The sequence below is a fragment of the Liolophura sinensis genome, chromosome 12 (assembly GCF_032854445.1).
Source record: "Liolophura sinensis isolate JHLJ2023 chromosome 12, CUHK_Ljap_v2, whole genome shotgun sequence".
NCBI lineage: Eukaryota > Metazoa > Mollusca > Polyplacophora > Chitonida > Chitonidae > Liolophura > Liolophura sinensis.
This window is the reverse complement of record NC_088306.1, coordinates 27,226,702-27,251,434: the sequence shown is the minus strand read 5'-3', so window position 1 is coordinate 27,251,434 and position 24,733 is coordinate 27,226,702. Positions and strand designations below refer to the sequence as shown.

At 40.5% G+C, this 24,733-nt stretch overlaps 1 protein-coding gene across 1 annotated transcript in view; it reads left to right on the top strand.

Annotated features, from left to right (window-relative positions):
- Positions 1-24,733, top strand: part of LOC135479838 (serine-rich adhesin for platelets-like) — a 42,667-nt gene that overhangs the window by 16,280 nt on the left and 1,654 nt on the right. The window contains exons 10-17 of the mRNA XM_064759741.1: positions 12,490-12,572; positions 13,591-13,630; positions 13,823-13,897; positions 14,665-14,885; positions 15,744-19,559; positions 20,319-20,385; positions 21,174-21,301; positions 23,002-23,157. Of these exons, the coding sequence (XP_064615811.1) occupies positions 12,490-12,572; positions 13,591-13,630; positions 13,823-13,897; positions 14,665-14,885; positions 15,744-19,559; positions 20,319-20,385; positions 21,174-21,301; positions 23,002-23,157 (4,586 nt within the window). The remainder of the gene's footprint in view (positions 1-12,489; positions 12,573-13,590; positions 13,631-13,822; positions 13,898-14,664; positions 14,886-15,743; positions 19,560-20,318; positions 20,386-21,173; positions 21,302-23,001; positions 23,158-24,733) is intronic.

The following is a 24,733-nucleotide window of genomic DNA, read 5'->3' as shown; positions in this document are numbered from 1 at the left end:
AGAGAGTACATCAGATATGGAATTATAGACTGATTATTATATAATATAATATTCAACAGGTCACATGATTTATTGGAATATAGATATCATGGTGAATGTTTACATGGTGGTCATCATACAGTGAACTGATGTGTGTTTGAAATTGCACCAGTGGTATGACTGCACACATTTCTAATTATTGTTTAGCACCTACATGCACACAGGCATCTAGCTATTGATATATATTTTGATGTATCATGTATTACATGTATTATTCCATCTTAAGGCCCATGAGCCACGTACAAAGCAAAGCATAACATACATGTACCTCAGGGCTAACAGAGCAAACAAACATGGTTAATGAAAACATCATGAGGTTAGTGGCTGATACTCTATTTGTGACACAGGCCTCGATGGCACTGGTTGTAAAACGTCCGCTTCAGGGAAGGTAAATCCAGGGTCAATTTTGGGTCTGGTCACACCTTAGACCGTGAAATGGATCGTGCAACGACTGGTTGACCCGTATCAGTATAATGGCTCGAGCAGGGCGGCTTACTTGCCTTCAGTAAGGCGTCTCAGTGAAGCACCACTAGGTAAAGGAGCGGTTGAAATCTACCCTGCAACAAGGAGGCACATTACATGCACTCTAAGGATTCCGTCGTCGTCATCATATAACTGAAAAAATGTTAATTATGACATTAAACCCCAAGCACTCGCTCACTCTATTTGTAACATGGGTTCGTGATATCTACAGTATATTTGCACCCTGTGTTCTATGGCGATTACAGAAGACTGAAGTTTTAGTTATTTATTTGCTTTGTGCTTTACGCCATGCTCAAGAATATTTCACTTATACAACGACCAGCAGTGTGGTCGGAGGAAACCAGTCAGAGCCCCAGGGAACCCACAACTATCCTCAGGTTTACTGAAGTTTTAACTGAAATATAGCAGGTCTCATTATGCATAGAAAATTAGGCATCAGTGTGGAAAATATTTACAGGCGTGATTTTTCTGATCTTCCGTTTCAAAAAAGTATTATTGTAGTCCAATTTGCAATTTTTTTTTCTTGAAGAGAATTGAGAAAAAAGGGCTATTTAACATCTGACACTGAATTCTTTTCATGCAATGGTAAAGGACAAAATTTCACCCCCCAAAAAACAGCATTTTTGGTTGCAAATAAATGTCATCGTACATGTACCTTCCAAACATCATAACTCTCACAACCCAACAAAATATGAAAATTAATATTGGTCATAGGCAAAATTAGGTAGTTTATTACCATGTATACTGCCACACCTTGAAAACTCATAACACAGAAGAATGGGAATGTTTTACGCAAATCAGGCAAAGAAAAAAAAGACGCAACATTGAGACAAACATAACCGTTTGTAAGTGATGAAGATGTATCCTGGTAATGACAATAGTCTTCTGCGGTTTGTTGACGGATAAACCTGTTTTCCTTTAACACTAAACACCTTTCAGTTCCAAGAATTGTTTGTCTATTCTGTGTTTTCAAAATGTTTAAGTATACATGTATATATGTTTTAGAGCTTTGGAATTTATTTGAGTTATTTCTTTCTATCAAGAATATACCTGTAGACTTTTCTTAAAGTTTGCCCTCCTTGATTTCTCTAGTTTACGTTTTTGCCTGTTCCTGATTGTAGAAACAATTAGGCAAACAAGGAACAGCACTAACAGAGCACTGTTAATGGCCAAGATGATAATGCCCTCGTAGAAATAGGACGGCATCTCGAATACCTTGAACACAAGGGTGTCATTGTGGTGTCCCTTAACCATGAGACACATGTACGTGCCTGTGTCGTTCCAGGTGACATTTGCGATCCTAAGGTTACTGTTCACCTGTGTGACTCGATTTGTGGTTTGGTTGCTGGCCTGTTCACCAGAGGGCAGCACCCACACCACATCATCATCGGCAGGTTTGTTGCACACAAGTTTTAAATCCTTGCCAAGCTCCCCGGCAACAGTGTGCGAGCCTATAGGAATCAGGCGGATTTCTTCTTCCATGCTCTGACCTAGAAAACATGTCATGAGAAGTATGAAGATTGTAAGATGAAATTCCATAAAGGGCCATTTTTCTGTGATGCCCAAGCTGTGTGAAACTGTTGACTGTTAGATAAGTGCAGCTGTTGCACTCTGCAGGCCCTGGAATTTGAGGTGTGATGTCACAGTCGCCCACCTTACACCCTCCTGAAGCTGAATTTGAGGTGTTGTATCACACTTATCCACCTTACACCCTCCTGAAGCTGAATTTGAGGTGTTGTATCACACTTATCCACCTTACACCCTCCTGAAGCTGAATTTGAGGTGTTGTATCACACTTATCCACCTTACACCCTCCTGAAGCTGAATTTGAGGTGTTGTATCACACTTATCCACCTTACACCCTCCCTGAAGCTGAATTTGAGGTGTTGTATCACACTCATCCACCTTACACCCTCCTGAAGCTGAATTTGAGGTGTTGTATCACACTTATCCACCTTACACCCCTCCTGAAGCTGAATTTGAGGTGTTGTATCACAATTATCCACCTTACACCCTCCTGAAGCTGAATTTGAGGTGTTGTATCACACTTATCCACCTTACACCCTCCCTGAAGCTGAATTGAGGTGTGATATCACAGTCGCCCACCTACTACACCCTCCTGAAGCTGAATTTGAGGTGTTTGTATCACACTCATCCACCTTACACCCTCCTGAAGCTGAATTGAGGTGTTGTATTACACTCACCCACCTTACACGCTGTCCTGACGCTGAATCTAGATGTGCTTACCACACATTCCTTACAATCAAGGCTGTGGATAGCATGAATTTCAGTGTGCAGATCACACTCCTATCCTTCTTCAAGGGGTGTGATTATCACACATCTGCTAGAAAACAAAATGAAGACGTGATTCTTGATTGTAAGTTACTACAGTGTAGTTTGGTATACGTGGAGTTACAATAAGGTTATTGTTTTCCACCACAGAAATTGCCACTGCAAGATCAGAATACAGCTGCTTTTGTCTTCCTCACAGTCTTTGTCTCTGCAAGATCAGAATCCAGCTGCTTTTGTTTTCCTCAGCAGTCTTTGTCTCTGCAAGATCAGAATCCAGCTGCTTTTGTCGTCCTCCACAGTCTTTGTCACTGCAAGATCAGAATCCAGCTGCTTTTGTTTTCCTCAACAGTCTTTGTCACTGCAAGATCAGAATCCAGCTGCTTTTGTCGTCCTCAACAGTCTTTGTCACTGCAGAATGAGAATCCAGCTGCTTTTGTTTTCCTCAACAGTCTTTGTCACTGCAAGATCAGAATCCAGCTGCTTTTGTCGTCCTCCACAGTCTTTGTCTCTGCAAGATCAGAATCCAGCTGCTTTTGTTTTCCTCAGCAGTCTTTGTCACTGCAAGATCAGAATCCAGCTGCTTTTGTCGTCCTCCACAGTCTTTGTCACTGCAAGATCAGAATCCAGCTGCTTTTGTTTTCCTCAGCAGTCTTTGTCACTGCAAGATCAGATCCAGCTGCTTTTGTCGTCCTCAACAGTCTTTGTCACTGCAGAATGAGAATCCAGCTGCTTTTGTTTTCCTCAGCAGTCTTTGTCACTGCAAGATCAGAATCCAGCTGCTTTTGTCTACCTGAAAAGGATTTATTGATACACAATGAGTTGTTTTACCAGTTCAAATCCAGCTGTGTTACAAAAATGCAGTTGTTTTACCAGTTCAAATCCAGCTGTGTTACAAAAATGCATTTGTTTACCAGTTCAGATCCAGGCGTGTTACAAAAATGCAGTTGTTTTACCAGTTCAAATCCAGGTGTTTTACCAATTAAAATCCAGGTGCGTTAGTATAGTCCAGTTGGGTTATTAGATTACAAGTCCATATAGAGTCTGTCACAAAACTCCAGTTAAAAGGTAAACCGGTTGTCAGTTAATTATAATACTGGTGTGTTGCTTCAATCTCTGTGATTGAACTGGCCTGTAATTGCCAGTTATTGCCCGGTGTAAATCTCTGCACTGATGCTGTGGAACTGAGGTTTATGTTTAGCTTCACGGTCCTGCTCTGTGATTTTATACCAGCTGTTGCAGATTCATTAGATGCTAATCTGAAAAACAGAAGTGAAAACATAGAAATATTTTATTGTTGTTGTTTTTTTTTTTTAATGTGTTATTAATATTATTATTATTTTTGACACTATATTCATATTGTGACAGAGCGTACAAGTTATATGTATCCTTCTGAATGTACATCTGTTTGTTTAGAAACGATTCAAACCATGGTGTCTTCAACATGCTCCTTAACCTTTACGTTCTAATCAATCTGTTATGTTACATGTATATTTGTGGTTTGAGATCTTCATTTAATCTCTGTCCTAACCTGAGACCCTGTGTTGTCCCAAGTGGTAATGTGACCCCTCTCTCCATTCCTTAATAACAGACATACTAATGTAATAACCATGGCAACCAGACATACATTTATACGTGTTCTCATTCATACACAGATGGGCTCAAATGATGCGCAAAATGACATCATCAACAAATTTCATTTCTAACTGGCTGATTTACGTTATGTATTTTGACTGGCTGTTACTTTTGGTCAGATTTTGTCAGTCGACTGGCATAACACTGGCCTCCCTCATTTATTGTCAGTAAATATCGCAGGAAACCTCACCTCTGTCACAGCTGGTTTGATGTGTGAACCCATCTTGCCTTAGTCAGTTTTTTATGTTTCTAGTAATTAAATTTATGTAAAAAGTCATGTGACATCAAAGCCATGTGACATCAAAGCCATGTGACTTCAAAGCCATGTGTCGGGACCGGTAGATCCAGGATCAATCCTTGGTCGAGTCACACCTAAGACTTTAAAAGAGGAAGTTGTAACTTCCTCGCTTGGCGTTCAGCATGAAGGGGATAGTGCAACGACTGGTTGACCCGTATCAGTATAATGGCTCGGGCGGGGCGGCTTACTTACCTTCGGTAAGTCGTCTCAGTGATGCAGCACTAAATAAAAGAGCGGTGGAAATCCGTCCTGCAACAAGGAGGCACATTACACGTGCATGCACCCTAATGATTCCTTCGTCGTCATATGACTGAAAAATTGTTGAGTACGACGTTAAACCCCAAGCACTCACGCACTCACTCAAAGCCATGTGACACCAAAGCCATTTGACACCAAATCCTGACATTTTTGAACTGGGTACAAAATATAACAGTCAATAAATTCACTCTGTATCACCGGTTTATACCTGCCTGTCATGTTATATCATCCAATCACTGCTCCAGCGCCCTTTAAGACTTATTTATACCTGGAGTAAGTTTTTCAAATTGCACACCTGTAAACTTTGTAGAATGACAGTCATGTGGGTTCACGGAGGCTTGGAGAACCACAACAAGCTTAGAAGTTTCACAGGCAGAGGTCAGACTGCTTTTACCAGCTACAGAAATATTGGATCCTGTAGTTAGACAGGGTGAAGACAGGCCATGTGTAACTGTAATGTGAAACTGATCCTGTGGAACTTGATCTCAAACAGATGTTAGTGTGGTCAAACTGACCCTGAAGTTTGACCATTCTGTCTGTACTACTGGGAGTTATGTGCACTTCCATGAACTATTGGGTAATGTGGGAGGGTAAGGTTATTTTGGAGGGGTGGACTCCTGGCTAGCTCAGCACCTTGAAGCTTTATACTCTTGCTGCTCACCAGTGAGGACACATGATTAAAAAGCAGATCTTGATCTTGCTCTCACTTTTGAAAATATTCAGCACATACGGAGATAAAAGGCTGTGATATACATCTAGACGAATACAGGTAGCTAGTATAAAAATTAATATTGTGCAATAACTGTCAAAAATCTCCACAAAAAAGTGGTGGATGAATCCGTTAAAATCAAGCAAAAGCAAACTTAAGGTGAAATAACATTATTAAAAAACTGAATTTTGCTTTCAGTTTGATGGTTTTTTACATGTAGCTGTAGGAAGTGCAGAACATTTTTGAAACATTTCTCACCAAAATATTTACAGATGTTAACCCTAGACACATAATATTGTCCAAAACAAAATTTTATCCCAAAGAAATATAGTGCGTAATAATTTAGGCCCAAAATTTCATCCGACACAAATATTTTCAGTTAAGACTGGAAAACCTCGTCCAAGGTAAGGTTTGATTTAAGAAACTATGGTAAGTTTTATCACAAACTGTCGCTTAATTCTGTTGCTGTTGGTCAGGTGGGTCAGAGCATTTCCAAACAGAACTAATTCTTCCTTCCGTCTTCCCATCTAAAACATAACAGTTGAACAGGTCATGGGTGCCTTAGACCAGGAAATGCCTCCTGAATATTCAGAATCAGTTGTTTCTTCAACAAACTTTCTGTTTTGGAGGAATTTTGAGGTGTTGATATCTTGAACAAAAAAGTTGGTTTTGGAGGAGTATTGAATGTCTCTTTTTGTGTTGGACAAGATTCACATTTGGAACAAAAGCCTGTGTCTCGGAGTCAAATTTTACTTTTTTGGCAAGTAAAATTGTTTTAGAATTCTTTTTAATTTTTGTCCATTTGTCATTCCATACCATTACATGCAATCAATAAACATAAAAATGCACAGATTTTTAGAAATTGTAGACTATTATTCACTTCTTTGTGTTGAATCTGTTTGCTGAGAAACATGATCCAAGATATGCATGCAGACATGTACCTGTTAGTGCCTATACATGTGTAATCTGTCCAATTCCCTACCAGAATGACCCCGACCCAGTCAGCCAAAGCAGCAGCATGTCAATAAGGGGTAGAGTTAATGGTTGACTGGCCAGGTATATTGGGGGACAAGATAAGATCAGCGTGTACTCAATCATTTTTAGGTACTGTGTAGAACTTCCTGGATAAGGAGGCCAGGTACATTGTGGGGTCTGCTTCTAGTGTTGATGTAAAATGGAAAATTGTTTGCTCTCGAGAAATATTTACACATTTATTTCTAGATTTTGTACATTTTGTGTGCAGAATGTGTAGCGATCCAATAAAAAAAGGTTCATCGTACAACTGAAAAATTGTATGATGTAAAAACCCAAACATAAAAGCTAGCAAGCATGCGTATAAAAACATGACCACGTCACTGGATGTGATCAAAATGAAGAAGATTTATGGAAAGATCAGCTATTCTGAAAAATTCCACTGGAATTGGCGTGTTCATATGTATGTTAATCAATGTTAATAATTAAATGTGAAAAATAAAACAGAAAATGGGATATTTAGTCTGAACCCTGTGCAGATTCTGTGTGAACTGTAGCTCATTACCTGTGTGCCAGGGTGAGCCACAGTGTTGTCTGTAGCTCTTTACCTGTGTGCCAGGGTGAGCCACAGTGTTGTCTGTAGCTCTTTACCTGTGTGCCAGGGTGAGCCACAGTGTTGTCTGTAGCTCATTACCTGTGTGCCAGGGTGAGCCACAGTGTTGTCTGTAGCTCATTACCTGTGTGCCAGGATGAGCCACAGTGTGGTCTGTAACTCATTACCTGTGTGCCAGGGTGAGCCACAGTGTTGTCTGTAGCTCATTACCTGTGTGCCAGGGTGAGCCACAGTGTTGTCTGTAGCTCATTACCTGTGTGCCAGGGTGAGCCACAGTGTTGTCTGTAGCTCATTACCTGTGTGCCAGGATGAGCCACAGTGTTGTCTGTAGCTCTTTACCTGTGTGCCAGGATGAGCCACAGTGTGGTCTGTAGCTCTTTACCTGTGTGCCAGGGTGAGCCACAGTGTTGTCTGTAGCTCTTTACCTGTGTGCCAGGATGAGCCACAGTGTTGTCTGTAGCTCTTTACCTGTGTGCCAGGATGAGCCACAGTGTTGTCTGTAGCTCTTTACCTGTGTGCCAGGGTGAGCCACAGTGTGGTCTGTAGCTCTTTACCTGTGTGCCAGGATGAGCCACAGTGTTGTCTGTAGCTCTTTACCTGTGTGCCAGGGTGAGCCACAGTGTTGTCTGTAGCTCTTTACCTGTGTGCCAGGATGAGCCACAGTGTTGTCTGTAGCTCTTTACCTGTGTGCCAGGGTGAGCCACAGTGTGGTCTGTAGCTCTTTACCTGTGTGCCAGGATGAGCCACAGTGTTGTCTGTAGCTCTTTACCTGTGTGCCAGGGTGAGCCACAGTGTTGTCTGTAGCTCTTTACCTGTGTGCCAGGATGAGCCACAGTGTTGTCTGTAGCTCTTTACCTGTGTGCCAGGATGAGCCACAGTGTTGTCTGTAGCTCTTTACCTGTGTGCCAGGGTGAGCCACAGTGTTGTCTGCAATTTGGACTGTAGCCCATTTCCTGTTTGTCAAGGTGAGCAGCAGTGTGGTGTGTAGCTCATTACCTTTGTGTCAAGGTGAGCAGCGTTGTGGTCTGTAACTCATTACCTGTGTGCCAAGGTGAGCAGCAGTGTGGTCTGTAACTCATTACCTGTGTGCCAAGGTGTGCAGCAGTGTGGTGTGTAGCTCTTTACCTGTGTGTTAAGGTGAGCAGCAGTTTGGACTGTAGCTCACAACTTGTTTGTAAAGGTGAGCAGCAGTGTGGTCTGTAGCTCATTACCTGTGCCAAGGTGAGCAGAACTGTGGCCTGTAACTCATTACCTGTGTGTCAAAGTGAGCCAAAGTGTGGTCTGTAGTTCTTTACCTGTGTGCCAAGGTGAGCAGCAGTGTGGTCTGTAGCTCTTTACCTGTGTGTCAAGGTGAGCAGCAGTGTTGACTATAAAAACATGTTCCATACTGAGATTCATATTCTTGAACTGTCAGTAATGGTTTCTATTGCTCAGCAAAACTCCACAGCAATTTTTTAGAGACCAGTTAAAGGTCATAAAATGTTACTTTTAGTATTGAAACTCACATTTCTCTTGTCCTACATTCCAAACAAACCCTTATGTCAATTTTTGCCAGATGAATAGATCTTGCAGAATCAGGCAAAAATGAGGAACTTTTGAGGATCAACATGCATGTAGTACTAAAGAGTGCTGCTGGGGTACTGTGTTTAACTGTTGTCACATAGTCCGCATGGTTTATCTATATCAGTATTAATGACAGAGATATAACCCCCGATAAACTGTACATAATCTCCCCTATATAAGTTATCAAGTGATATTTTTAGAGTTTCATAACATTTATTTGCACCATATGACTTACTGTAATTCTTCAACATTTTTCGCATGTTTGCAAGGTGTTCAGGCATATTCTGAAGGCATATACCTATGTAAATTAATAAAATTATACTTCTTGTGAAGCCCTGACACTGGCTAATCCGATCAATGTAGTTTTGTCTTCAAAATCTAATTATAAGTGTGCATAAATTGCTGTGAAAGTTACTCTTTCATATGTTAAAAAAAAATGAGGAATAAGAGTAGGCTGAAATACTTTTACACAGCAAAAAGGATGTCGTATAAGTTAAGAAAATATGTCATTGTTTCTGTGAACTAATTGCTATGTGTAGGCTGCATTTAATATGCACATGTCCATGTATGATCTGTTGTCTGTTGAGATTTGCTTGAAGAAGAGAATGGCATTGCCAGCAGCGACTACTCACTACTTACCTTACTCACTTTAAGTGCACATAACCTATTAGCTCAACAGTTTGTCAGTATCTCGAACATTAGCAAATGAAAAGTGTCTCCAGACTCAAAAATAGGATTAATTTTAAGATTTATGAAGAGTGCTTACTACCTGTAGACCTGAATTGCAGGGATTTTAGCTGAGTTAAGTTACCTGCTAACGAAGGCCGTACCTACCTTTTACCTGTGCATGTCAGTTATCTGCAGAATTAATACATCCAGGTAATGTAAATATATAATCCCCTCCCCTTGCAAACGTGACATGCACAAGTAGGCCAGGAGAATTGTCCACAAGCATAGAGCTCAGGGTCGCTCTGGCAAAGTCCACATCTCAGTATTGTTTAGGTCCAGGTTTAGCACATGTATATATACTATATAGTAGTCATACATGTTAGCAAAGTTTACCATCTTCCCTTTTAAGATATAGTTGGCATCCCCTATAAAAGATTTATTATTAAGGCCATGCATATCAAATTCTTTGTCGGGTGTGACCCAATCCTATCATAAAAAATATCCTAATAAAAAATAGCATACATATAGACAGAGAACTTTTTTTCACTTTCTTTTTCTTGCTCATGAAAAAGATAGGAATCTTAAAGAAATTGACATTCAAAAAAAAAATTGGATAAACTTTTATCCAAATTCTAATAATGAAAGCAACATGCTTGTTTAGGAGGGTTGATCAGGTTACTCACAACAAACATATTTTCAATGATGGCTTTTATTTTATTTCTCTGAAGAGATTTTTCTGGGCCAAGAATTTATACTTCATATTTACAGCTGTCGCTCATGCAGTTGAAAAATTGTCATCTCGGTCCATTCAAGATGGTGCTTGTCACCTTTATTACAAAAGTTTACAATACAACATACCATTAAAGATGCTTGTTTTCAATTTTTCTGGGTCATATATATGGTAAAAATTTCATGCATATAGCTATTCACCGACATATCCCTATACAAACACATCTCTTTGTCTCTACCACCACACAGTTTTTATGTATTTTCTGTGGATAGCAGCATGTAAATTTCTGTCTCTTACTTAATTAATATACCATAAATGTTACACGTTGTGTGTAAAATATGTCTGGCAGCGTTACAGGGTACCTGCAGTTGCTAAATATATCTTTGAAATGAATCTAGATTAGTTGGTTTGGGTAAACTTTTTGTGGGATGAATATATATTGGTTTCAGGCATTCAACGAAAGCCCAGAAAATAAAAAGTGCCTTAATGCAGTGTAAATGTGAAAAGGGTAGAAAAGGAGTAGAAGGGAATGACAGTATGCACCGGCTGGCTGCGATTTAATATTGCTTGAATATTTCCAAAAAGTTTAGTAATAGATACAACATAGATGTAACTGTCACACACATGTCCGTCAAATTGTATTATGTATTTGTGTATGTTGTAAAATTCCCTCAAATAACAAAATCAGAATAGACAAGAACAGGTACTTTGAACCAGGGAATACAAACAGGTGGTTACAAACTTTTGATGACAAAAGCATAGAAGCTTCTTTTGTTGTTTTTTTTTTTTCCCTAGCCACTTTTACTGTCATTTATATTTTGACAGTTACATTTAGATAGTCTCTTTCTAGCTAAGTACCATACATATTAAAAGGTACATGAAGCAGTTTGTCTTTATTTCTTAATATGCAGTTTAGGATGTAGCCTAATATAGGCTTTCGTTTTGGCTTTAATAAGGCTTTTCTTAAGGCCTCAGTGGTGAGTCAGGAAATTAAGTAGTCTGCTGTGGTGACGTCAGCGGTGATAACTGTTCCCAGTGTAACAGGGCCTGTCCGTGCTGACTAAGTGCTGCTGACACTGAAGTATCATGCTGCAGACATACATATAAGTGAAACATTGTTGAGTATGGCATAAAACACCAGTCACATAAATAAATAAATAAATAAATAAATAAATCACCCTGCTACAGGAAGACACAGTATATGTACACACACCTAATGAATCCTCGTTGTCATATGATTGTTATGTACAACGTTAAACTCCAAGCATTCATTCATTCTTCATTAAGTGTCCATCCCATTTTGAAAGATAAAGGATGTCTGAAATTTGACTTGACATTCTGACCGACCAACCAACCCTTCCACCGACTAACCAACCTACCCACCAACAAACCAACCCACCGACCAACCAAACCATTAACAGACCAACCCACCAACCAACCAATCAATCGACTAACCAACCAAGCAACCAACCAATCCACCAACCAACCAACCCACCACCCCTCCGACCAACCAACCCACTGACCCGCCAACCAACCAACCCACCAACAGAGCAGCTTAAAAGTCTAAAGTATAAACATGTATGTTGATGCTGGTCACTTATACGGTAGATGGGTGTCTTGTGCATTGCACACTACTTTTTTTTCGGGTGTTTTTTATTATTTTTTATTACAATTATTTACAATTACAAAAAAGTTTAGAGGTTGAACTCTTTTGTCGTTAAAAACAGTCCTCATGTATAATTTAACTTGTGAAAAATGTTAGGCAACCTTTGCAGACATGTACCGATCACTTGTCTCACTGTGTTCCAAAGGCAAAAATGACGCCTCTTTCATTTAGAAACTTCTCAAGTTCACAAACATTCAGTTCTGCAATTTTCTTCATCGTTTGTCTACTCTAAATTTCAGACGCCCATGTTATAGTTAATGTGATCCTACAATAGTTGCCTAACATTTTTCACCGGTCACTTGATACAGTAGGACTTTTTTTTAGCAACAAAAGAGTTGAAACTCGAAACTCCCCTGTTAACTTTTGTTGGGGACTATGAACATGGTTTCCATTTAAAATCTATTGAAAGGTGTGAAAATATCATCCAATCAGAAAGAATGAAATGTCCTTTTTATAAACAGTGATACACAGTGCACAATTAACTGACATAACTGAAATAGTTCTGCAAGGGCATTATCAAGCATTCATGATTTAAAAAAAATTATATTCCTTATCTTTTTTGCAGAGAGCCTAAATCAAAAGAAGTTGAAGTTGGACGAGGCAAAGAAGAGTAACAAGAAACTGGAGTCCGAGCTTGCTAGACTTACAGTATGTTTTGCATCTGTGTAAACCGTCGTCAAACAGAATGTTGCATTTTTAGCCGTATATAATAAATTGTATTGGAATAACAGTTTCAATAAGTTAAGATGTCATTTTACACAAAGTAAAGGCTTTTTAGCCAAGTTATTCTCTTTCTTCCGTGTAGTTATGTGTGTTTTACTTTGTAATAATCGATAGCTAAAAATGTATGTTTGTATTTGCTTGTAACATGTATGGCCCACTCTGCACATACATTTGTTTGATCTAAAGTGATCGCCACACTGAAGTGATGCGATTGTGTAATGCTATAAATTGTGCATTCAAATCACGCTAGTGATGACAAAAACACTAGTTGTAAATGCGATAAATCAAACTGTGACCTGACATTGCATGATATTAGTGCCTTGGCTGGTTTCCTGGTCTACAAATCACTCTCACTGAAACAGTGAAGTTGTTGGCTTGAAAGCCTTTTTTAAGGATAGAAGTAAAGGAATTATGAAACAAAGAGTACTATTTTAATTAGAATGAAGGAAGATATGGGATAATTTTTTTTTTTATAATTTTATTTTGGGGGGATATTTTATTTTTCTTAATAACTCCTCAATTTTATACGTATTTCTCCTCAATGATCGGAAAGTACATTATTGAACATACTGGGAAAATGGGACTAGCTTAGTGCCCCGAATTCAGGCACTCCTCCCTTAAAATTGTTTTGACAGCTATCATTGTTGACGGGCTACTCAGTTTCCAGAGTGACTACTTGGGCACTTATAGGAAAACCATACTTTCAGCCATTTTACACCCATAGGAGCAAGCTGAGAAGCCTTTTTTTGTATTTGTATGTGCTAGGCCACATCATTGACATCATATGTACACATCATTAGCTAGCTTTAGGTGGGTGTGGGGTTTACAGTGCTGACTGTAGCTTCATTAGTGAAATGTTGTTCAGTGACACATTATTCTCAATGAAAATAAATAAATTGTGTGATTGTATGTTTGAATGTGTGAAAAACTTCCTCTGTTACAGAAAAAAGCGGACAGATTTTACCACATATTGCTGAGGCACGGTAAGTCACATGGTTGCCATATCGCATGACCGAGAGGGATCGCAATGTCACTGACAAAATAGTTACCTGTGTACCGGTGTTGACAAATCAGCTGTTTAGTTTTGGCTGGAAAATATTACAAGTGCTGTATCAAACATGGCTAAGAAGTCTGTGGAAAATGATGTAAGAATCTTCAACATTTGTTCTTTACAGGGCTGCTTCCAATTGAAGAGCATCTTGTAAGTAACCAGGGTGGAATCGCAGAAGTTTGGCATCCAACTGAAAAAGGTACTTGTAACATTGATATTTTCTTTTCATTATTATCTTTATATCAATAGGTACATTTTAGAATCATACAAATTCTTGTGTGTGGCGTTCAGTATTGATCAATAATTAGAAAAACATAAGTCAATTTTAGAATAATGAGCTTTTGTTGGATGACACCTGGTCACGTACATATACATCTCCGATCTTTTTTCAGGTTCCAGTTTACTTTCAAAGGGAGATGATCCTGCATATGGACAAGATGGAGGGACTGAAACGTTGCTTTCTGCTGGTGAAAGTATGGCTGTTTTTTTTTGTTTTTTTTTTTCAATTATCTCATTTCCTTGAATTATACTTACTTATTTAACATAACGTACTTATCGGAACACACCAAAGTCATGCCAAGTCAGATGATCAAATTCAGACAATGGAGACAGTTGGTAATGGCTACACATGGAATAACAGAAAGTTTTGTGCTGCAAAACAGAACTAAAGGATTAGAGATACTTGCACTGACTTACTTACTGAGGTTTAGAAAAATATCAGGTGTGAATTCTTGGATCTGTTCCCAAAAACTCTCATGGTTGGGATGCATTCAGATAATTATGGAACAATGTCATTTGTAAATTTGCCATACTGAACAGAAATTGTTTTCTTCTGGGTATTCAACCCATAAAACTCACCTCCATCAAATATCCCTACCCCGACACCCAGCTAAGTAATAAATTCAATAAATACAAAGGTAATTAAATACATGTTACATTAAACTATCTCTTCATTCCTCTGTTTAGATTTTGAGGAGGAGAACTCTTCAGTGGCAGAGGAAGGAACGTCACACAGCTTTGTCCCGGAAGTCCTTAGTGAAGAAGAGGAAGAAGAAGAATCGGTTGCCATGATATGTGAAGATCAGCCAGAGAAGATGAATATGGCAGACATTTTCTCAGATATTTTACGATTTGAGTTGCTGGCCCCTATATCCCCATTGGCCCCTTCGCCCTTGGACAGTGATCAGGTTAGAGCGTAAAAAGTCTAAATCTATATTATCTAAAAGTTCTCCATGGATACATGTCTGTTAGTCATATGGACTGTTTCTGAGTGTTCTGATGATCTTGAAAATGTGATTTGAGGTGGTTTTTTTTTCAAAAGTAGGATGATATCCTAGTGGAAAAAAGTAAGTTTAGACATCAAAAATAGTACCTTATCACTTATATTTGCTTCTGAACAAGCATTTTAAGTGAGTGAATTTTCAGGTCAATCACATGTACAGTGAATCATATCAGATGTCATCAGGGGAGCCTTCCCTGCCTAAAGTAATTTGGGTCGGATCCCATGTACAGTGAATCATATCAGATGTCATCAGGGGAACCTTCCCTTCCTAAAGTAATTTGGGTCGGGCTGGCTGCATAATCTGATGTCCTTTTCTGGCTTTTTGATAACGATTTGTGGACAAATTGGTCAAGTTACACATAGCTCTTGTGTGTTACAAGAGAACAATGGTTGTCCTGGCTAGGGACCCAAACAGTCAGATGTTTACATAAAGTACAAATTGTGCAGATGTAAGCCATGGTGTGATTTACACAAGTTTATCACCATGAGCACTCATAATGCTTTCAAAATGGCTTGATCAAGGTCGATCATCAAAGGCTAGGTTGGTATTGATATTTGTGACTATGTGAACCACTATGTGTGTTGTCAGCATTTTGGGATTTCATGGCCGTGACACACTTCTCTTAAAGATGTTAGCACATACTGAGAAAAGTAGTATCTCTTTTATGAAACATAACTGCAGCAGACCTATAAGGTATTGAACCTTTTTCATGAAATACTGCTGCTTTGGTAACACCTAATGTCTATTTGTATGTCTGTTTAGGATAGCGTTTCCTCTCCAGCCTCGGGGATCATTGAAGAAGACGAATTAGACAAGCTTGCCGGTCTGTTGGAAAGCGAAATTCTACCACCCAACAATGAACAGGTGTCCACTGATGATAATAGCTCTCAAAATGACAGCGGTGATGTTGACGATGGAAAGGAACATCTAGAAACCGTGGCTCAGGCTGAAAATAAGGATCGGAAACTTGAAGCTGAGGATATTGGGGTGTCAAAAACAAGTGTGGACATGGAAGACATTTCATTGGTGTACAAGAAAGCGCCCAGTAGTCCTCCTAAGAAGAGCGACAGGAAATGCTTTATGGATGATCAGATGCCGAAGCTGTCAAGGCGTCTGTCACCAATAAGCGTGAGACTGCCGTCTCTCCTGGAAGACGAAGTCATGGAAAACAGCTCAGAGTCAAGGGGAATGCCATTTCCTGCAGATGTGGAGAGTCTGTCAGATTCCGACCACGAGGAAGCCAATTCCCAGGAGTGTGCAGGTAAAATCACTCGGCAGGGAACTACAGAGTTTGTTGTGTCGAAAGACGTGGAAATTGATAGTGTTGGTGGTAGCAGCACAGATCAAGATGGCTTGTTGTTCGAAGCCAATTCTCGCTCTTCGTTTTGCTCAGAATCTCAGGAAAATGACACAAATTCGGGTGACCTCATTCGTTTGGAAGACAAAGCTTGGTCTGATGACAAAGTTGACACTTGTGACAAAACTGATGGCAGTTATACAACTTCACAGTGCCTCAATGATGATAGCTTTAAGCGTAAGGAGCAGGAATCCATACCACAAAATCTCAGCAGAAATAATCTTTCAAGTGAAACCTCAGGAAGTAACAATTCAGTGGAGTCAGTGAAAGAAAGTATTATCAAATCCAAAGAACTTAGGACTATTCCTCCCCCATTGTATCAGGGTAACGTAAAATGTGATGCAAAGCTGGAACAGAAAAGTGAAGAGGACATCACTGAGACTAGAAAACAGACAAAGAATGGAGATAATTTGGATTTAAGCTCTCCAATAGCAAGGGTCTTGAATGAAACAGTAGAGGAATCAAAAAAAGACTTCAGTTTAAGTGACATTCGTGAAATGTCCCTCATGTTTGGCCTCCTCTCGAGGAAAAAGCGGAAAAGGTGCTCCTCTGAGCCTTCTCGCTCTTGTGTCAGGCATTTGCGATCCCACTCCAGATCAGATGGTTCCTCTCCTGTGAAAAAGGCATTCAACAGGCAGAAAAGTAGTGGGGAAGTTAGCGAGCCAGTGAAGGGTTTTGCCATTAACCTTTCATCAGCATTGTCAAATGAGTCAAAGGAAGAAGTAACCGAGCAGGAAAAGGAGACTTCCGGTAGAAATAAAGCTTCTCCGAGGCAGCTCAGACGATCCGCAAGACTTTCTAAGGGACAGCATGTTTGTGATCAAGATGAAAATAATAAGAAGGATGCAGCGTCGGTCTTTCCTCAAGAAGTTCAAGTGTTTCCAAAAGAAAGGACTGAATATGACAAAAATGGTGTCAGTGGAATGAAGGAGTTTAGTGATACTACTGAAAATGAACGCTCTGAAATATTGACAACAGAAACTCCATTGTCGACCAGGATTATTGCTCCGAGGAGAATTACCAGATCTTCGGCAAAAGCAGAGACCAAAGAGTGGGAGAAACGCATGGGCAGAGCAAAGACTGGAGTTGTGGAGACTAATAAACATGCCAGTCCCAATAATGTAACTGGGCAAAGACGTGTTACAAGGTCTCTAGTCCGTCAGACTTCTGAGGGATGGCTGGAAAATCCAGACAATGAAACAAAGACCAATGTTGTAGATGTTTCTGAAAGTGTAGTTGAAAAAAGGGAGGAAAGAATTGATAGTGGTGTTGAGAATGAAAGACATGAGGAATCTTTTGCTAATGGTTCTGCTGCAAATGTATTAAGTGAAGAACCAAGTACATCATCTACTGAAGGGGACATGTTGGATAGAAATTCAGTAGCACAACAAGAACTTTCTATAAAAAATATTTCTATATCAGAACTTGAGAAAAACCTGCCTGGCATGCATACCATCGATAAGGCAACGGCATCAGAGGCAAATGATGGACATGGGGAGACTTTGTGTGAAGAGCCAATGACGGCAAAGAGTGACTGTGTGGTAGATGCTAATGATAACATTCGTAGTGCTTCAAAACAGTCTTTCGATGTGAATCGTGGTCCATTAAACCCAGATTTACTGGTGAAAGACGATGTAAGACTTTCATTGAAGGTAACTAAGGTTGATGCACCCAGTAATTCATCCTTGGGGGTTGTAGCTTCACCTGCCTTTGACTCTCACTGTGATAATAGTGGTACTGTACATAACCAGGTTCCAGCGCGTCAGACTACAGACTCAGGTGGTGAGGAAAACGCAGAAACTTTGTGTACAGGAAACAGTACAAATTCTGTGATATCGCAAGTAGTTGAAGAGCCCAAGATTAATTCTGAGGCTCTGGAATGTTCGAAATTCATCAGTGAGCAGTCTGTTGGTACTAGACATGAGAGTCAGTCTGGCAGCACTACTTGTACAGATTCCAACACTTCTGCTGGCAGCTGTGTAGTGAAAGAAAGCACAGAATACTCCAGTCCGCTACGACCAAGGACCTCAGCGCTACCACTCGGCTCAACTTTTGTGCCAATCTACATACCCACTTCTACCCCGGCATCCTCTGTTCCATCTGTGATTCGCCAGTCTACCTCAAGCATAACAGTTGTCTCCCCTGAGACAAGCAGGCCCGCCTTGACCGGCAGCACTGCTAGCTCCCTCTGTCGCTCAGAGACTCCAAGCTCTAACTCAAGTTGCTCTATATCAGCTTCATCCCCAGTATCGCCCTTACCGCCATCTCCGTTTGAGTACTTGAACATCATCCCTATATCCCCTTTACCCCCATCCCCTGTTCCTGCTGAACCCTTATCCCCATTGCCGTCATCACCTTCCAGAGAAGTGGACGAGTTAGAAGACACTGTGGTGGAGGAGCCAACTTTAGAAGCCATGGATGTTGTCGCAGCTGAGGTTAGCCCTCAGGGAAACCATGCAGCAATTCTTCAGCCAACACCACTACCCCAAGCCATAACACCACTCCCCATAACTCCATCTGAAGCAAGGCATCCTGTGACACCATTATCATGTACTCCTACATCGAATGCCAGTGAACATGCTACATGTGCAGCGAATGTGACCCCGAGCAGTGCTGCAATGGTAGCAGCTTCCAAACAAGACCCCAAACAATCAACTTCTAGACATCCAAGTGGAGAAGTTGGACCCTCCAGGAGGAACCTGGAGTTGTCTTTTTCAGACAGTTCAACAGAGCATGTCCATCCAGCTCCTGGACAGAAAGATGTTCTTTATTCTAAAAGCACACAAGTTGCAGGCCATCAGAATGTTCTTGAAGACCAAGGTGGGGTGTCATTACTAAGAGCTAAGAAGCGTGTCAGCCATTACAAACCTGCCGACTCCAGATCTGATAGTGCCAGTGCCTTGGGAACTACGCCTGCCCTGATTGAACGCAAAAAGAGGAAATCTTCAGGTGGGAATGCCTCCCAGAGTGTGAACCAGTCACCAGCAGTTCCTCTGAAAGCATCTGGTGACATCCACATTTCACAAGAAGGGAATAAGCAAAAGAAGAAGTGGTCCAGTGGTAGGAGAAGTGAAGCAGGGGAGATAACAGTTGCATTACATCCAGGGGGAGATAATGATAGGATGTCCAATGAAGATGTGAAAAACCAGGCTGTTTGCATTGGAAGGAAGAAAAGGAAGTCATCAGACGGAGAAAATGTAGGCTTTGCACAGAAAGTTTTGGTGAGCTTCTTAAATTGTTACAAAGGCATGGTTGCAATTATATGGATGTGTATTGTGACTTACGTACAAGTAAACCATGGGATTTATATTATATCCCCCGTAAAATATTGAACAATAACAGAACTATGGTGTAAAGTAATAGTATATACATGAAAAGTAATAGTGAAACAAACAGCCAAGAAAAAGAAAAATATTACATGTACGTGCAGAAATAGTTGGAACATACGACCTACAAACAGTAATATTTACATGCAGAAATAGTTGGAACATACGGCATACGAACACAGTAATATATACATGTACGTGCAGAAATCGTAGGAACACAACAGACAAATACAGTAATATTTACATGTGGTAACAAGTGGTACATATACACACATATGATACCAAGAATTAAGATATTAGCATGATTCGCTTAAGACATGGTAAAAGATGGATGAAATTTATTTATTTATTTGATTGGTGTTTTACGCCGTACTCAAGAATATTTCACTTATTCGACGGCGGCCAGCATTATGGTGGGAGGAAACCGGGCAAAGCCCGGGGGAAACGCACGACCATCCGCAGGTTGCTGGCAGACCTTCCCACTTACGGCCGGAGAGGAAGCCAGCATGAGCTGGACTTGAACTCACAGCGACCGCATTGGTGAGAGGCTTCTGGGTCATTACGCTGCGCTATCGCGCTAACCGACTGAGCCACGGAGGCCCCAAGATGGATGAAAAATGTTTTGCATTTAATAATCAGAAAAATGTGTTCCAGGTACTGAGTAATGCTAATTCATCAGGGATGTCCAAACCCCAGGCACTACCTGCTGATCTTGTCAAATGTGAGTACGTTTAGTCTTTACAAAAAATAAGCTGATGTTATCTCTTGGATGTAAAGTTGCACAGCGTCATGTTTTTTTTTCTTTTTTCAAGTCTTTGTTGATAGTAAGCAATGGTGGTCATGAGGCCATTAGTGCAGTATTACTACTTCTTCCACCAAAATGGTGTGCAAGTGTGTTAGGTCACGTGTGAATGCTGATCAGTATCTTGCCATAAGTCAGTGGTTTCCTTCCCCGCTAAAACTGACAATCAACAGACAAGTGAAACATCTTGATTATGATGTTAAACAACAATTAGAAAAAGAAAATCAGTGTGTGACAATGAATTTGTTGGCAAAGCAAAACCTACTAGCAGTAATAGTAGGGGTGAATTCTAGCACAGGTGCAGGGCCTGCGTGGCTCGGCTAGCCTCTCGCCAATGCGGTCACTGTGGGTTCAAGTCCAGCTCATGCTGGCTTCCTCTCCGGCCGTAGGTGGGAAGGTCTTCTAGCAACCTACGGATGGTCGTGTGTTTTCCCCAGGCACTTCCAAATAAATAGTACAGGTGCCAAGTCATATAAGCTTATGCACATGTACATCCCTAGTGCCTTGGAGAAAAAAAGTCATTGATGACGCGTTGAAGACCATTTGTCTTCCACCAAGGCATTGGTCTCACATGAGAATGTACATGAGTATGTCGTCCGCTTCTGGGCATTCCGGTTTCTCTGACCCATTCAACTCTTGATGTTAAACAACAATCAGACACAAAGTATCTTAGATAAATACTACATGTGCTTCAGCCTTCGTTTCAGTGGTCAGTCAGGAGCTGGAGGGTTACCTCAGGCTGTCTGGGGCTGACCCCAGCCCTCTCTTACAGAGGATTCTACGGGGCAAATCCCCAGAAGTGGTGGTCAGGATACTCATACAGGAAATCAACAAGGTATGCTTTAGCTTCAGTACTTACTGTTAATACCTACATATTACCTGCTTGTACCTTCAACAAGCAGTTCTTAAAGTTGCTCTGTCTGTTGTTTGGGTGGTCCAGTTTTTGACATTTATCTTTGATAGGGACATTGATTTAATGAAAGGCCATGTGCAAGATGACATGGAGTTTTTCTTAGATGTCACAGCTGTTGTGAATTTGACCTTCTTATTTTATTATTATTATTTTATAAAGTCATTTTAAGGAGAATGAGGTGGCTTAGTGGTAAGATGCATGGCTTCCAACCACTGGAACAAAAGGAGCAGGTTGGGCAATGGGCAATCAATGTCTAGATTGTCATAGGGCTCCATAGGGCTGTTTTCACCATTTAATGTTCGGGAAGACAACTTAAAGACCGCTTGTATTCCACCAAAACTCAGGCATGGGGATTTCAGAATTGCTGTGAAACACTTTTTGGTTCAGTGTACTTTTGACCAGGGAACAGTGGGAAACTTTTTTTTTCGGTTCCCAACAATTTCTGCTATGGGAACTGATTTACCTGTAATAATTTTAGTATTAATGGCATTTCATCACATAAAATTTTGTGTTTCTTGCAGATCTCATTATCATTTAGTTTGTAAAGTGAAAATTACCATAACCCCTCAGTCTTCTTGTTTAAAATGTATGAACTGTCACTGACTGATTTAGGTATCTGACTGCAAACTACGGAAAAAAGAACGAAGAGAACTGGATTATCTCCCCTATCTGAAGAGTCCTATGCAGAATGTGTTAAATACAAGTTCCATAACAGCAATCAAATTAATCTCAGAATCCGAATTTCTTAAGAATCCCTTGCCCAAGGACTTTGAAGGCTCACAACTCCAGTCTTTGGATGATTAACTCTGTTCAATGTTTACTAAGCAGTACTGAATGAGTAGCCAAGCCTTTTTTTTTTGTGGGAAACAGATTTTCGATACCGTGGATTTTCCAACCTGGGAACTGACACAGAAATGGAGCGATCATTTCCATGAAAGCCTCATGCCTGACAGCTGTGTCTGTATCAGTACAGCACATTTGGAAAAGGTTATGAGTGACTTGTCGGTGGTCAGTGGCACTCTACAGTGTCACTCTACATGCCAGACAGCTGTGTCCATATCTGTACAGCACATTTGGAAAAGGTTATGAGTGACTTGTCGGTGGTCAGTGGCACTCTACAGTGTCACTCTACATGCCAGACAGCTGTGTCCGTATCTGTACAGCACATTTGGAAAAGGTTATGAGTGACTTATCAATCGTCAGTGGTATACCCCGGGGCACTCTACAGCGTCCTTAATCCATAAAACTGACCATCAACTTACCAGATATGTTAGTGAAAAATTGTAGATAGTGAGTAAAACAACAATCAGTCACTCCTCTGTTTGAGTCAGTAACCCACTAGTTTATCCTGCAGTGTTAAACAAGTGCCCCATTTTCCACGGAGATTTAACCATTAGCCAGAGTAAGAACCTGGTAAATCTGCATTGTATGGACAGACCAGGCCCCTGAAGTGATCTTAAGCTTGATCCAAAATTGTTATAATAGCTAAAATACAGGAAAGGATCATAACAAATTTAATAATTAAGATTTTGTGGAAGCTAAGTCTGGGAAACCTGACCATCAGGTTGCAGAAACATGTGTATCACTCGTGCTGATTGAGCGCTATTTGTGTTATATTTCAGACAGGAGCAGCATTTTCAATCAATAAGATGCTGGAATTGCTACCTGCTGCGGACGTGACAATCAGTCCATCAGATGGTCCATACATCACGCCTCAGGAAGATCAGCTTGTCAGGCTGTTACAGGCTGTTATAGTCTTTGTCAAAGATAGAGATCACGTAAGTCTTCTGTGTAACCATGCTTGTACAAATAAAGATACACTCTCTAGATGACACGTGTAGAGATAATGACACATGTAGGCCTACATATAATGACACATGTACAGATAATGAGACATATACAAATAATGACACGTGTACAGATGATGACACATGTGCCAATAATGACACATGTAGGCCTACATGATAGTGACACGTACAGTTAATGATGTGTGGAGATAGTAATGCATGTACAGATAATGATGCATATACTGATAGTGACACATGTACCAAGATTGACACATGTAGGCCTACAGATAATGACATGTAGAGATAGTGACACATATACAGGTAATGACACATGTGGAGATAGTAATGCATGTGCAGATAATGATGCATTTACAGATGTAGACAATTTTACAGATGACACATATACATGTAATGACACATATACAGATGTCGATGTGCATACAGAAAATAATGTTTGGACAGAGAATCGTTAAGATGTTAATAATGACTGTTTGACAATGATGCGTACAGGTAATGATGCATATGATGGCATTTACAGATGGACAGATGATGATGTACATGTGTGCAGAACAACACATGGACAGATAATGACCTATACATGTGTGCAGAATAACACATGGACAGATAATGACCTGGACATGTGTGCAGAACAACACATGGATAGATAATGACGTGTATATGTGTGCAGAACAACACATGGACAGATAATGACCTGTACACGTGTGCATAACAGCACATGGACAGATAATGGCACACATGTGCGCATAACAACACATGGACAGATAATGACATGTACATGTGAGCATAACAAAACATGGACAGATAATGGCACACATGTGTGCATAACAACACATGGACAGATAATGACATGTTTGCCCACACATACACGTGATGTGTACTGATGATTTTTTGCATAGCGGTTCCCCAACCTTTACTGACAAAAATTTGGGTGAATTCTTTTACATCATCATCAACACAAATAAAACTGAGTAGCAGATAATTGTTTTCAGTTTTCAAACATGATGTTCAAGACCTCACGGAGTGACAGGAATATTAGTGTGACGAGGAGACAAGTGCTGGTCAGTGTGTAGTGTGCATGTCTCCATGTGTGAGAACGCTGGCTGAAATCCACCTAAACATACCAGGCAGCAGCATTCAAAAACTTTGATGGCGACATCACAGTCAGAGATGAAATCGATGAAGGAATTTCCAAAGTATTTTATTACTATACAGTCAGTGTAGTCGACATACAGTTGATGTTTACACTCAGTGCGTCTTGTTGTAAAACGAAGTAGTTTGCCGCATGTGTATCTTCTGATTGGCTGATTTTTATCAATGAACAGTCATGAGTTCATTGATTAAAATGGATGGACAGGGTCACATGGATGGACAGTGGCACATGTATGGACAATGGCACGTGGACGGACAGTGGCACGTGGACAGACAGTGGCACGTGGACGGACAGTGGCACATGGATGGACAGTGGTACATGGATGGACAGGGGCACATTGATGGGCAGGGGCACATGGAGGGACAGGGGCATGTGGAGGGACAGTGGCACGTGGAC